The sequence below is a fragment of the Siphateles boraxobius genome, unplaced genomic scaffold (assembly GCF_051911475.1).
Source record: "Siphateles boraxobius isolate OS27281-9 unplaced genomic scaffold, OSU_SipBor_1 68, whole genome shotgun sequence".
In the NCBI taxonomy this organism is placed as follows: Eukaryota; Metazoa; Chordata; class Actinopteri; order Cypriniformes; family Leuciscidae; genus Siphateles; species Siphateles boraxobius.
The window spans coordinates 3,322,705-3,338,806 of NW_027509195.1; the positions used below are offsets into that span (position 1 = coordinate 3,322,705).

Here is a 16,102-nt window from a genome sequence, read left to right on the forward strand (position 1 = left end):
CTCGTTCCCTCTTGGGACCTCTCAGTGGTCTTAAATGCCCTGCAGAGGGCTCCCTTTGAGCCTCTGCATTCAGTTGAGCTTAAGTTTCTGTCTATGAAGACAGCGCTCCTGGTTGCTTTGGCCTCTATCAAGAGGGTACGGGACCTGCACGCATTCTCCGTTGACGAAGCGTGCTTGGAATTCCGGCCCGGTCACTCTCACGTGATCCTGAGACCCCGGCCTGGATATGTGCCCAAGGTTCCCACCACACCCTTCCGGGACCAGGTGGTGAACCTGCAAACGCTGCCCCGGGAGGAGGCAGACCCAGCCTTGGCACTGCTCTGTCCAGTACGCGCTCTCTGTGCTTACGTAGACAGAACGCAGTGTTTCAGGACCTCAGAACAGCTCTTTGTCTGTTATGGTGGGAGACTGAAGGGAAAGGCTCTCTCAAAGCAGAGGTTGTCTCACTGGATAGTGGACGCCATTGCTTTGGCTTACCAACAGCAAGGCCGACCGTGCCCCCTTGGTGTGACAGCCCACTCCACCCGGAGTGTGGCTTCCTCTTGGGCTCTAGCGCATGGCGCCTCGCTGGCAGACATTTGTAGAGCTGCAGGCTGGGCGACACCCAACACATTCGCCAGATTCTATAATCTCCGAGTGGAGCCTGTGTCCTCTCGTGTACTCGCTTCAGTTAGCTAGTACTGGACCCGCTCAGGTGTCTTCGCTTGCTTGCCATTCCACTCCACGGACTGGATACGTGCGATTATTCCTCAGGTGAGCCTTCCTCTCTGAAGCCCTGAGTTCCTCCTGCACTGTTGACGCTGGCGCCAGTGTCTATTGCCTGGGCGTCGGCTAGGTGCCTCCGTGTGCATGGTTCCTCCCTGAGTAACCCCCACATGTGTATTTCCACTGTAAGCCTCCTTGAGCATGTGTCTTTCCCTTGGCAAGCCACCTTGCCCTCCTGGAGTTGAAAGTTGCCACCCCTCGGGCTGGTCACTCCAGCATTCCTCCATATGAAGCCCTCCGGCCATATGTGTTCTTAAGTCCTCCCTACGGGTAGGCATGCTGCGGCATATCTCCTCTGAGATATGCTTCCCAGTGTACTTTGGTATTCCTGTGTTAAGTAGGACTCCTTCGTCCGTGCCGGTATCACGACAGGGGGATCAGACTTTCGCAGGGCACTGGAAGACAGCTGTGAAGGTGGCGTGATTTCACGGGGACCCCCATTCGTCGTCATCCGACGTAACTCGGAGTGAAAGGGAACGTCTCGGTTACGTATGTAACCCTCGTTCCCTGAGTAGGGAACGGAGACGTTACGTCTCCCTGCCACTTCCGCTGTACCGCTGGGCAGACGCCTGAGTTCAGTCTCGGCTCCTCAGCGAAGACATACCTGCATGTTGCCGGCATCCTCCTTATACCCACGCGGTGGGGCGGAGATTCGCTATGCAAATTCCGCAGACCCATGGCATTTCATCGCCATTGGCTCGTTTTGTAATACTCGAAGTCGATAGGTGTTCTAAGCGAAACCCCCATTTGTCGTCATCCGACGTAACGTCTCCGTTCCCTACTCAGGGAACGAGGGTTACATACGTAACCGAGACGTTTCTTTTGCACTGATAAGAAAAAAAGCGAGGCCCGCGCGATAACCGACCTCAGAGGGTTAATAAAAACATGCAGCACCTCTTTTCCTTCTTACAGCTTGTAAGGTCATCTTATATAAATAGCCAGAAATCAGACCAGACCTGTTTAACTACAGTATTATCTAAATTCACCAGTGTTAACAAATGATGACTAGAGCATAATGCACACTCTAGCTGTGCATGTGCTAGATGTACATTAAAGGAGTGAAAATTCATAATTTACTATCCACCATGTTGTTCCAAACTGTTTTTATCTGTCATTAAACGTGATGAGGGTCAAATCAAAAGCGATGTGAATCTCCTGAGCCACAAACATTTTAGCTAGCTTTACAAGTCTTTGAGCTTTTTTATTGTGGAAACTGCAGTGATTTGTATGTATATATACGTATTTGGATTTTGCACATTCTATTCAGTATAATGTGATGACTGAATATAAAAATAAAAAATAAATTTGGACCAATCACCCAAACATGAACATTTTAAACTATCCCTTTAATGGAAAATATTCAGTGAGGTTATATATATTTTCCTTTTCTTTTTTGTCATCCCAAACTGCTGCTTTTCATTTGCTGGTGATATTATTTCCCTTTAATAGAATTAGAATTAGCATTTGAAATGTTGCTGTGATAAAGCAGACAGAAAATTGCAAAGAGCAGAATGTTATAAGACCTCAGTTTGTTTTGGCGTCTGTTGGGTTTGTACTAAGGGTCAGCTGTCGGTGTTTGAACAGTTGTTGTTGTTTTATTTCATAAGCTCCATGTTTCATTTCCAAAAATATTCATGCTTAATTCTGCAAGGAAGCTATGTAGCATTAGCATACTACATGTAAAAGCCGCTCGACTCCTGCCCCCAGAAGTTTGATGGGTTTATTTGTGGTTGTTATTGTACAAGTTGTCCTAAATGTGCACAACAAGGTGTCTGTGTGGCAAGTGCTTTCATGTCAAGATGTTGAAAACAGGTTTACTGGCTTGTCTTCTGTGGAAATCCTGAGCGAGTGTGGTGCGACTGTGTAATTATAAAAACTGTGTTGATGTGACAAGAGAGTATCTTTATGGTGGTGAGGGAGAAAGTGATTGTGGAGAGTATGGCTCCTTTGCAAGCAATAATATTCACTGTTTGAATCATGATGAATCATCAATGATTTTACCACAGTTAAGTGTAGAGTTGCACGAATCAGGTTAAATTGAGAATCATGATTGGATCTGAATGATTTTTTTTCATTATGGTGGTTGTGTCCACACACTGCAAAGACACATTTATATGCAAACACCATGCAAAAGTGACCCCTTTAAAATGTTTTGAATTTAAAAAAAATGGTTTGAATGAATGAATCAATGACTCACTCATAAATACTTCAAAAACGCTGATTAATTCAGTAATGAAACAAGTAAATGCATCTTTTGAATGAATGATTCAATGGTATACATCAAGTCACTTGTTGCTGCCTGTTGGTGTAAAGATGTAATTAATACAATTGTTATTTGATGCTCCAAGTTACTTTGAAAAGGTGATTTGCTCTATTTTGATCGCTACTGTAGATGTCAGTGTTTATATCCAAACTAAAAACTTTAATCCAAGTAAAAGTTGGGATTGCTCTGTTCTGTGATGCACGTTCGTGACTCTCCTGTTCGAACTCGTTCATCAAAATGAACAAATCTTTTTTTGAGTCATTTCGTTCATTTTGTTCATTCAACGAACAAAATGACTTGATTTGTTTTGATTTGTTCATTTTGATGAACGAGTTTGAACAGGAGAGTCACGAACGTGCATCACAGAACAGAGCAAGGCGAGCATTTGTTCTTATAAAACTTAATTTTTTTATTTATTTTTGAAATGACCGATCGTTTCGCAAGATAAGACCCTTATGCATCGTCTGGTGTCGTTTAAAGCCCTTTGAAGCTGCACTGAAACTGTCATTTGGACCTTGAAACGTTTGGTACCCAGTGAAGTCCATTATATGGAGAAAAATCCTAGAATGTTTTCAACAAAAACCTGAATTTCTTTTCGACTGAAGAAAAAAAGACATGGACATCTTGGATGACATGGGGGTGAGTAAATTATCAGCAAAAGTTTTTTAAAAAGTGAACTAATCCGTTAATAGACGCCGACGAATCATTGTCATTTACGAATGAGATTGCATGAATGTTTGAATCGAGATCTCAATCTTTTAACGATTAATCGTCCAGCTCTAGTTAAGAGTAAAAAGACATGGTGAAATCAGTTACTTAATGTGTTTAGATTTACATATTCAAGGTGTACATTTATTGGTTCATGCATTACTGGGAATAAAACCCATGACCGTGGTGTTGATAGCGCCATGAAATACTGGAACGCTACATGGTGACTATCATACAGCCTTGAGTTGTATTGTTTGTGTACAATGGCCAATAGCAGACACCAGTGTTCAATAAACAAAGGCATTCATGAATATTAATAACCAAAATATGACTTAAATAGTTCAAGCAAATTTGAATTGATAATGACTTGTTCTGAAATTCCACTGATACACAAATACACTACCACCTGTGCGTCTGCCACTCTCTGTTGGTAGTGCTGTGTCAGAGGGATTGAACCGCTAAAAAACAGCTGGGGTGATAGAACGCAATCGACGCCTCAGCATGGGTGTCACCAACTGATGTTACGCAGAAAAAGCCAGGTAAAATTAGGATGTGCGCTGACCTTGAGCGCCAAGTAAAGCAGTGATCTTGGACTCTTTTCCAATGCCACACATGGATGAACTACCTTCTGTTCTAAAAGGTTCTACTGTTTTCTCTACCATCGACCTGACTAATGCTTACTACCAAGTGCTGATGCATGAGGACAGTCATGAATCTCACGGCCTAGAACGTAAACAAAATGGATGAAGTTCGCTACTCCTGTCTCGAGTGCTTTATTACTTAAAAACTCCGAACAGATACCAAAACAGGCTTTGGTACACTTCTATATAAACATCCAGATGGATTAGAAGAACAGAACAGAACAGTTTATCTGACAGTCAGTGTGTGAGTCATGGTTGTCTTACGATGTTCAAAAGAGACAGAGCTTCTCTCAGCACAGTCACGAAAGGTGACTCAGTCCTGACACTGTGTTCTTCCACAAACTGAATCATCTCTCCTCAGTTTACAGACAGAAATCGAAGATGTATGACCGCACTAAAACTACAGAGCACAGACACAGCTGATCTCTACAAAGCACAGAACAGAAAAAGCTCTCTATTTCTGTAATGAATCAGTTCAATTACCAGCCATTGCTGTGAGTTTCATGACAAATGTTTTAAATTGATTCCACACTGGAGGTTCCTGCAACTAAATTATAAGTGGGATGTTTAATTTCTGCAACACTTGCATTCGCAAACGTAATTGCAGAAATAATGACTAACGCTATTGGTTGAGGAAAGTGCACATTAAATGCCACACTTCAGCTTTAGGTTGGCTGTATGCACTGCGGAAGACACTGCAGCTCAGTGATACACAACCTCGAGCAGAGATTTTCATTATCCTGATGGAGTGCTGAACCATGTGAGGGGATTATATAGACCCCAAGGAACAGCTCAATGATATCTGAGTATCAGTACACAATAGTGTATAGGGACTTTCGACCCTTTACCGCTACTTTTACCATGTGCTTTCACAGTGTTTACATGCATATCAAACATACTGTATAGAGTCACTGATCTGGAAGGGGCTTGATGTTACGTTTTCTTTCCCTCGAGAACGCCATGTGTCTGGTCGCAGTCACCAAGATTACTCAGCATTTGTCATACTATTCGTTTTCTTCCCTTTCACCAAGTGTAACATGGTATTACCATATGCAAATGTTTTTTTTCCCCTTTTTAGTTGAAGCATAAAGAGATGAGACAGGAAATGATGAGGGGTGACAGAATCTGTAAACATCGCATGTTAGATCTGCCACATGAGCACCAGAGTTCAGTGTGAATCTCCAAACGCTGCTGAATCTTCAGTGACATGACACTTTGACGTTACTCCAGTTGTGAATGTTAGTTTGCGGTCTGAACTAAATAATGTCACAAATGCACGTCTTTCTGCTGATTTGTCCTTGCAGGCTGCACTCAAAAACAAGCGTACAGAACCACCAGTGACATCTGATGCAACTGAGCCGGATCTTTTAATGAATCATTCAAGAAGACCGGTTTCTGGTTTGAATTAGTCAGATTGATTCACCGCTCTGACTGACTCAGTGAGTTCAGTGAAAAATTCATCTGAGAAAAACAAAATGAGAAAACTTCATATTTAATGAAAAATATAAGTTTCTATATTTACATTATTATTATAATCATAATTATTTTACACAACCATTTAATAGTTTAGGGGTCTATAAGGTTTTTGCTTTTCTTTTCTGCTCACCAAGGCTGCATTTATTTGGTCGAAAAATCAGTTAAATCTGTAATACTGTGAGGTATTATTACAATTTAAAATAACTATTTACTATTGTATAGGGCTGGGGCAGTATGATTTTTTTCTAACCGCGGTTGAAAAGCAAGATATTCCCGCGGTATAGCGGTAATCGCTTTAAATACCCCCCCCCCCCCACCCCCCCCCTCACCCCCCGCCAGACATTCGCGCACACACCAGAAGTCGTTTTTGCTAGACAGACTTTGTTAAATATTGTCACCTACATCCGAAAAAACGAGCACATATTGAAATAGTCAAATTTTCATCAAGCAGTAATTTGGCATGAACCAATCACTGAATAGATTTCCTTATTTAAGAATATTCTCAGATACATTCGCATTGAATTCATCATTTTCAGGAGAATAAATTATGATGTTAACATTGTCGATTAAATGAAAAGTGAACAGCACGAGTAAGATAGGATCATAAGATGGGTCAGACATAATTTTGACCACTTTATTAAGTTTTGTTTTATAGAAAGCCTTTCTTTAAATTAAATTTCGTTTTGTATAAATTGTATCTTAATTTTTATCACTGTTTCATTAACTAATTGTCTGGAATTAATAAATAAGAAGCAAATATAGCAGACATATAATCAGGAGGAAGGGGAAGCGCGGGTGCGATCTCTTGCGCGTGAACTGGAGCTCGTCTCATAAATGAACCGAAACTCGGCGTATAGGCTAGGCCTACTTGACTCACAGACATGAGAAATAAATAGAAAGCTTAACATGTCTACTTTTAAACAAAATTCAAAACGAAATGATTAAATTTTAGGCTACAGTAGCCTTGTCAGGTAAGGTCAGGTTTGCCGATGTACTTTATAGGCTATTTATTTATTTATTTATTTTTATCCCTGTGCGCCGATCACAGATGGAGTTCACTGCTGATATTCTGGGGATACAACATAGCCAATAGGCTATATTAGGGACTTTAGCCTTTAAATATCTTTGCTGCATTGGATCAGTCTCCTTTCTAGAACAGCCAAGAGCTTTCTAGCCTAGCGGCAGCAGCGCCTTACATCGCTCAGACCTTAAAACAGTCAGCGTTTTAAGGATGCGGTTTCGAAAATTGATCAAAAAACGTTGGTGCGGATAGATGATGAGTTTTGTGATGTGGTTGAGGATGAAATAATAATAGCCCATCCGCGCATCTCTAATACAAATGTAATGTTATTGTGTCATGGAACATTGCGCTCCCCAACTCGCCAAATATTGTATTTGCTCCATCTTTTGATCATAAGTTTTGTTTAGAAACCTTGAATCCATTTAAGACACAATATCATTAGACATAATCCATGTCATTAGAATCAATGAATCCATGTCATTGGACACAACGTGCACACATGTGCAGGCCAATTTTTGCGGTGATGACGGTGACGAGCTCAGACCCGCGGTTGGAGTCACGTGACCGCGGTATTGCAGTAATACAGGAACCGTCCCAGCCCTACTATTGTACTATATTTTAAAGGGGTGATTGATTATGATTTCACTTTTTTAACTTTAGTTAGTGTGTAATGTTGCTGTTTGAGCATAAAAAACATCTGAAAAGTTACGACCCTCAAAGTACAAAGCAAAGGGAGATATTTTCTTTTACAGAAATCGCTTTTTAAGGACTACAACAAACAGCTGATAGGAACTTCACGGGCTTCCTCCCGGCATAGTGACATCACTAACCCTAAAATTTACATAGACCCCACCCCCAGGACCGCGATTTATAGATATGGTAATCAATAACTAGAAGATAGTTAACCTCACATCAGCTACATAAATTCATCAACTAACCATTCAGAAACGTCCAGTTGCATTCTACATGTTGTCACTTCTTCTTGAGTCTCTCCATCTCCGGTTTGAACGTAAAAGGCTAAAAGTGTTTGAAATGTTCAGTGCGTGTCTGTGTAAGGTAATCGGAGCTGCTAGAGCTCTTGAAGCTCCGCCCTCTGTGTCGAGAACAGCAGCTCATTTGCATTTAAAGGGACACACAAAAACGGCACATTTTTACTCACCCTCAAAAAGTGACAATTTTAACATGCTATAAAAAATATATGTGGGGTATTTTGAGCTAAAACTTCACATACACACTCTTCATCAGAGACTTATTTTACATCTTGTGAAAAGGGCATTATAGGAACCCCTTTAAAAACTGTATTTATTCCTGTGATTCAAAGCAATTTTTTTGCATCATGACTCCAGTCTTCAGTGTCACATGATCCTTCAGAAATCATTCTAAAATGATGATTTCATGCTCAAGAAACATTTATTATTATTATCAATGTTGAAAACAGTTTTGCTGCTTCATATTTTTGTGGAAACCATGAAATTAGTTTTTTAGTATTCTTTGATGAATACAAAGTTCAGAAGAACAACATTTATTTGAAACCTTTTGTAACATTATAAATGTTTTGCCACCTTTGATCAATTCAATATTGAAGCTTATTTCCGACACGGAATAAAACAAGTGCGATAATTTGGACTTTATATCTCACAATTCAGATTTTTCTTGCACTTGCGACTTTGTTTTTCGCAATTCTGACTTTTTACAGCTTTGTTTCAAAAGACAAGATTTTGAAATTACAGTTGTTTTGAACTCTTATATGTGAAAGATAAAATAAAATTGTATTCATAATATAATAAACCATTTAATTCCTGTTAATTTCTGCAGTAATATGGTCTGAATCAATGAACACATGGTGTTCCTCGGTAACCTTTACCCTGTCTGTGACATGCCAGATTACATCACAGACTGGAGCCCACAGGCTGAACATTCGTGTACTTTTGGAGGAAAAACAACTGGCAACACCCTCCGGTTGTGCTTGTACCGCTGTTGAGCTCGCTGACATTACAGGAGCTGATCATTTTATTGCAAGAATTTTCCTATCGACATGCTCGTGCCAGTAATTGGAGAAGTGAGCTTTTTAATTAGCCTGCAACAAAACATTTTCACGACTTGTTTCCGCACATTACGAAACCTGAGGAACGTGGTTATTATCATCTTTGGTAATGTAGTGGATTGTTGATTACAGGGTTGGATTATTTTATGATGATAAAAACAACATAGTTGAGGATATAGACAACACTCTCCTTTAGAGAGAGAGAGAGAGAGACAGAGAGAGAGAGACGGTTGCACTGAATGGGAGGAGGGAACAAGCTCTCACATGCGTGTGGCTTACAGACACAAACACAGACTCACGCTGCTGTTGTTGTGTCTGTAAGCTTCAGTCTCTGTAGATACTTTCTCATGATCACGTTTTTGAGCCGGTGAACTATCTGTTGATGTGTTTCCACCATGGGGTGCAGTCTCTGTACTATACAGCGGTCAGATGAGCACTACAAACTACTACAAGGCACATGTCAGGTAAAAAAAAAAAAAAAAGAAAAGAAAAAAAAGCTACATTGTGTTGCAGTTGACTTGTCACAGTGTCATTTTGGTTTGTTTATTCTTCATTAACATACTCTGGATTTCTGATTAAATTTAAATTAATTTAGAAATGTCAGTCATTTTTATTTCATTAATTATAATTTGATTGAATGAGCAATTTTCAAATGCCTTTGAGGTTACGCCGGTTGTTTGCATGCTAAAAAGGTTGCGAAAGGTTATTTTGCCGAAGGAAGGAATGTGTTTTGGAGACTGTGTACATTTGACAGGGTCATGAGAGGGTCACACTCTACAGAAGAAGAGCAAGAAATGTTTGAGGTCCCGTCAAAATACTTAAAGGCTGTGCGTTTATTTGTTTGTTTATGTGGTTTGGTTTATTATAGAACGGTAACATTCCCACAATCCCTGTGTAATTAGCTTCCACTGTAATTTGACCTCCAGTTGACCTCCTATATGGCCGAAAGTGTGAAATATACTGTTTAGAAAAAGGCAGAGCGCAAGGGGGGACAAATGCAGTAACACTTTACTTAAAACCTTTATGTATAATGCATTATGAAGGTATTCATAATGTACGTTATAATGCATAATATTTCCAAATTCCTTGTTATGTCTGAAATGTGTTGTTTATCATGTGTTTTAATGCATTATACTTGTTTAAAAAGATGTAGCATAAGTATTATCAAGTATTATAACTGTGGTTACGATTATTAATTATTAATGAGACCATACAACGCATTAAAAGGTGCATTACATGGCATAATTAATGCATTTAAAAATAGTTTTGTAATGCATTATAAATAAAGGCTTTAAGTAAAGTGTTACCCCAAATGCTAAATGCAAATAATAATAATAAAAACAAAAATTTGTATCATAGTTATGATGACAAAATAAATAGGCTTATTAACTTCATATCACAGTCAGTGCAGCCAATCAAACTCTATTATATTTTGGTGCATCACTTTGCTGAAACTAGGCAGATGTCAACATGAACATGTTGTAAAATAGAAATATGAATACTTTTGAATAATTTTTATATGGTAAGTAATTTCGGGACTGTAATGTCTGTTGTGTTGTTCACTGTAAAAAATGTGTAAGTAAAACAAAAATCATTCCCAGAAAGCCGCATGGTGTCGGCCAAGATCTGGCCCACATTGTACCAGATGGGGGCCGGATCTGGGCCGACACTATATATTGCTGTCCGGGTTGGAGTATATGTTTTACAAGAACATGCTATTTCAGTCTTTCTACTTCAAAATGTCACATTTATTTCAATGCATTTCTTTGTAATTATTTGTGAAATTTGCTAGCAATACCAGTTGCAAATCTGATGTTAACATATTTTAGTTTTTCCATCTATACATTTTAATGTTCTAAGTCTGCAGCTAACAATCAATGAAATTTATAACAAAAATGAATCTGTTATGCTTAAATTCTTTTATGCACACAATTGCGTACAATTTCATTTTTGGTTTATAGCCCCTTAATTTAAACATTGTGAATTTGACAAGATACAGAATGTAATGCTTTTCAAATTTTTTTTGAAAATAAAGTTTGAAATAAAGTTTAAGTTTGATTAATTCATTAATAACAGGTTAATCGGTTATCAAACTGCAACTCTACAAACAGAACGTGCTTTACCGCAACTTTAAAAGTCGCTATAGCCAGGCAAAGGGTGTCTCGTTGAATTAACCTCAAGTATATTCAGTGACTTTTCTGCCTTGTGTGCCAAAAGGCATACGAGAAACCGTGTGAGTGAGTGAATTTAAAGTAGTTTGTCAGCTCACACATGAATGGGCACACTGACAAAGTTCCCATGTGTGTTATTGCCACTGCAAGATTCCAGAACAGACAGCAGATTGAGTCGAGGTCCCTGAGGACATTAGCTTTGAGATTTGAGACTTACAGCGCTTTGATAAATGAAGTTCTCTCCCATTAGCTATCTGGCACAGAGCCATTTCCTTGTGTGATTCAAAAGCTTTTACACACCCTGTTGGACTTCAATCAATGAATGAAATCTCACTAACTGTGTGATAATGTTAAAACTGAGCTTCCGGACATAAATATCTCGGTGTGTTGCTCTTGCACATTCAGGACTGACTTTGCAATGTTTAGCCAAATGAACTATTTTAGGTCAAGAAGGCAGTGTTTCATATGACAACATTTGTCCCGAGTCTTTCGCTCTTGGTCACCAAATCATTAACTTGTGTCTTGCAGGTTGTACGCAACTCTAACAACCTTATGATGTCTTATAGATTCTATATGCTTTTCACATTCCAGTCAGCTAGTTTAATAATTGAGAAAATATTGATATGGGTATCAAATGAATCAATTGAGTTTAATGGACATCATTAGACTTGCTTTGTCTTTCTGTACCAAACACCTGCTTGGTTTCCCTTACAAAAAAAGAAGTATACTTCAAGTTCATTTTGTTAAGTACACTTCAGAAAGATCAAGTATATTTTTAATTATAATTGTTGTAGTAAGTATACTAATACCTAGAAGTATACTTGTAAGCGTACTATTTCAGTACTACTTGGGTGTAAATTGGCCCAGTTTTAGTTTATAAAAGGATACATTAAGTGTAACTGTAGTAAACTGAGTACACAACATTTTTGTTTGTGCTGCAACTAAACTACAAGTGAACTTATAGGTATACTGATAGTTTATTAGTTAAATACTTGTAACACATTTTTTAGTTTATGAAAGTAAGTGTACTCTCAGTAAACTACTAGTTTTATACTACAAGTATACTTGTAAGTTTTCTTTTAAGTGAACTTAACATCATACTTATATATTATTTTTTCACTTTAAGTAAACTACTATGTTCCTATTTAGGTATTCATTTTTATACTTGAAATATACCTTTAACTGTACTTAACTTTCCCCGCCTCTGTGTTTTTTTTTTTTTAACAGTTGCCTGTCAGCAACATTTTTTGATCATTTTCACAAAAACGTCATGGTCCCAGGAATATTTTGTTGGTTGAAAATCTGAACATGGTATATATCAAAATATAGCTTCATGCATTTTTTTATTAAGTTTAATAAAGCAACATTTTGAACAAAAAGCTGAGAAAATCACACCAGACAGTGTCCGGATTGGATTCAAAACTATGATCAAAACATAGATCGAGTCAGACCGGTTTTCGGATTTTGATCCCACATCTGGTTTTAAGGTTAATGTACAGCCACACAAGTTCAGTATATATTGTAAAGTTGGGATGACAAAGCATACAAGTGCAGTGCATAAGATTAAAAGAGTTTAAAGTGATATTTTAAATGTATTCTCTAAAATAGAATGAAATGCTCAGTATGCGTGTCAGAAATATACAGAATGGTTTTGTTCCTTACGTTATGAACATGTCAGCTTGTAGAAGACTATAATATGAAGTGAACCTTGCAAAAGCAGAGCTGAATTCAAAGTCTGCATTCGTGCAGTAGTTCAACTGGTGGTGTGAGGCACAAGCAATGCCAAAGGTCATGGGTTCGAATCCCAGGGAAAACTCATACGGATATGCTTTGAGTTCAATTTATTTACAGACACAGACTGACCCACAAAATAACAATATCGCTAATAAGATTCCAAAAAAACACTATTATAAGTAAACGCTAATGTGAACTTGACCTGCCAACAGTGTTGGGTAAGTTCCTCTAAAAAGGTAATTAATTACATCTTCAACAGTGTAATCAGATTACTGTACTAATTACTGTCTAAGTGTTAAATTACATACAGTATTACTAATTACTTTCTAAATCCCATATCAACCTCGACCAGTTGAACAATACAAATACACACATGAAACTGCTCTTTTAATTAAATGTGCAATGTGTAAACATTTTGAGTATTAACAGAAATGCAATATGACATCCATAACTATGTGTTCAGTGGTGTATAAAGAACTTACTTAATAAACCATAATGTTTTTATTACCTTAGAATGAGGCATTTATATCTACATAGGCGCGGGAATCCCCTTCTATGAAGGTCGACATATTGTGACGTCATGTTTCTACCGTAGGCCGACAGCGAACAAACAGCGTTACAGAGCGCGTTTCGTCACTACCTTGAAAGAGAAGCAGCAGAAAGCTAGAAGCTAGCCATAAACACCGTGAGTAGTGACTTTTCCCTTGTCAGTGGTGTAAAATATGTAGTTGGATTGTTTCATGTAACTTAATTCTTCTCCCTCGCTGTGTTATGGCTTTGCTATGTGGGGATAAATGTGCTGGTTACGTTCGTGAGACAGCTGATTAGTACTCTTGTCATTGACCGTAAAACAGTTACAGGAATCACCAACCCGTCGATCTTGGAAGCATTTTAAGTCGATCGAGTTTCCAAAATCAGAGAAAAAAAGCCTATTGTGTGTAGTAAATGGTGTCTAGGGGATGCGGAGGCGCGCGCGCTGTTACAATCACGTTATTTTTGCCGCACGTACCTTTGGGCTCATGCGGACGCGTCCAGTATAAACAAGGCTTAACGCTTTAACCAGCTCAGCCACAGTAACAGCTCATATTGAGCCAGCTAAACTTTTACTACCCTGTGAGAAAAAATATATAGTTGCATAGTTTCATGTGGTTCTTCTCCCTCGCTGTATTATGGGTTTTCTATGTGGGGAGAAATGTGCTGGTTACGTTCGTGAGACAATCAACTAATTACTATTATTATATTACGTATTAAGTCCCTTGATCCTCACCTGACTATGGCTTTGTAAACTTTATCCATGATGTGGTTTATAATGGACTGTGGTACAGAAACTTGGTTTACTCTGGCTATTCTCTGCCGTCTCAGACGACGATGTTTGTCCCGTTTTAGCCACGGTAGCTTCTTCGAAAGGGAGGGGTGAGCGGTGGGCTGAGCCCTTAGTGTAAACTCGCAACCGAACCGCTAGATGTCGCTAAAAGTCACACACTGCACCTTTAATTCATAAATTATTCTTGTATTAAAGTTGTATTGTATTTCTTCTATTTAAAGGGAGAAGGTTACATTAAAACATACATTTTAACTTTAGACAATACATTTTGTTGTTAAATTGGTTTATTTAATGTCTATAGTCTACTGCAATAACATCAGAAAAAAATGTTATTAAATTACAGAAAAATTTGAGTAATCCTTTGCTTTTTCAAATTACTTACTTAGTAATGCATTATACCCAACACTACCTACCAAGGTTATCAGAGTAACCTGTAATATAGCTACATGATTATACCAAAAATGATTTTCCACACCTCACCTTTTTTTCATTTAAACTTCCCGTTTTTGTTCACAGGTAAATGGAAGGAGCCTTTCTGTCACGACCCATGACCAAGCAGTAGAGGCCTTCCAAGCAGCCAAAGACCCCATTGAGGTCAAGGTACTGCGCAGGGCGGTGCACAAGACTCTCAATACTCATGAACCAGCCCGAGGAGTGGACAACAGTACTCAGACCAATGTTACACTGAAATATATGAAACATATAGAGACTATGGCTAAATTACCGTCACCACTGTGTATGGCTGTGCTGGACAGTTTCCATTCACCCTCACAGTAAGTGCTTGTCAGCATTTGTCAAGCATTTTGACCAGTTTTATCATAACAGTGAAACTTGAGATTTTCAGATTTGCTGTGAACGAGGCTTCAGTTAATGTTAATTTTTCATTATACTGAAGGTGCCAAATGGCAAGACGTGACTCCCCTTACTCCACACACTTACATGATGGTGTACAGAAAGACACTGAGAGTAGAGGACTGGAATATGAGGTATTGTGTTGGCATAGACTGTATTCACTTTAGAGATATGAGGTCATTTTAATTTTGATTTCATATACTTTCTAATATTGTCCCAAGACCTCTTTAATTTCACATGGATTTACTATGCAAATGAATCATCTACCGTATGTAAGAGCAGCAAGCACTATAAACTCTCAGAAATGCTATGGCTTATATTTTATATTACCAATAATTAAAATGGTAAATTATATGTGTTTTCATAGGAAGTGGATCTGCAGAGGAAAACTACTAAGGATAAGCTTGGCCTGATGTTATGTTACAAGACGGATGACGAGACGAATGCCATTTATATTAGTGAGGTAGGGTTCTTAAGTAGGAATTTCTCAGGACAGCAATTGATCAGGCAGTTTTTTCCTGCAATGTCCAATTACACCTCTGATTTAGTATACAGTATATATTTACCAGACTTGCTCAGTGCAGCTTTAGGTATTCCAGTTTTTCCCAGATCAAATGTTAAGGCTACATACACTGTTCTTACCATGCTTAGATTGCCCCAGAAGGAATTGCAGCAAAGGATGGCAGAGTACAGGAAGGAGACCAGATTATCCAGGTAAACTTTATTCCATATTGTTTTGGTTTTTTGTTTGGAATACTTTGACTAAAACATAAAATCTGTTTCACTTTTCACATGTTGAAGATCAATGGAGTGGAAATCCAGAGCCATGAGGAGGCAGTGACACTTCTGACCAAGGTGGAGAGTAAGAATGTGACCCTCCTGGTGGCTCGTCCAGAAAGTCAGGAGGATAGAAACAACTTGGCAGATGACTTGCACATGGGCATGCTGGAGCAACAGCATAAGGTCAGGGAGTTCACTGCAAGTATACTGCAGCAGATAAGTTAATGAGGGTCAAGTCAACATTAAATTGCTTCCTTGATCCAATTAAAGGTGCTAACATCACTAGTGATTTGCAAGCCATTAAAACATCTTCCCACTCACTT

General features: G+C 38.7%; 1 protein-coding gene across 2 annotated transcripts in view; it reads left to right on the top strand.

Moving 5' to 3' along the window:
• pdzrn3a (PDZ domain containing RING finger 3a) overlaps positions 1 to 16,102 on the top strand; it is a 58,926-nt gene that overhangs the window by 40,414 nt on the left and 2,410 nt on the right. The window contains exons 4-8 of one of the 2 annotated variants that reach the window (XM_077214096.1): positions 14,664 to 14,920; positions 15,043 to 15,133; positions 15,367 to 15,462; positions 15,651 to 15,713; positions 15,801 to 15,962. In XM_077214096.1, coding sequence (XP_077070211.1) covers positions 14,664 to 14,920; positions 15,043 to 15,133; positions 15,367 to 15,462; positions 15,651 to 15,713; positions 15,801 to 15,962 — 669 coding nt within the window. The remainder of the gene's footprint in view (positions 1 to 14,663; positions 14,921 to 15,042; positions 15,134 to 15,366; positions 15,463 to 15,650; positions 15,714 to 15,800; positions 15,963 to 16,102) is intronic. The other variant, XM_077214097.1, reaches the window with a different exon arrangement.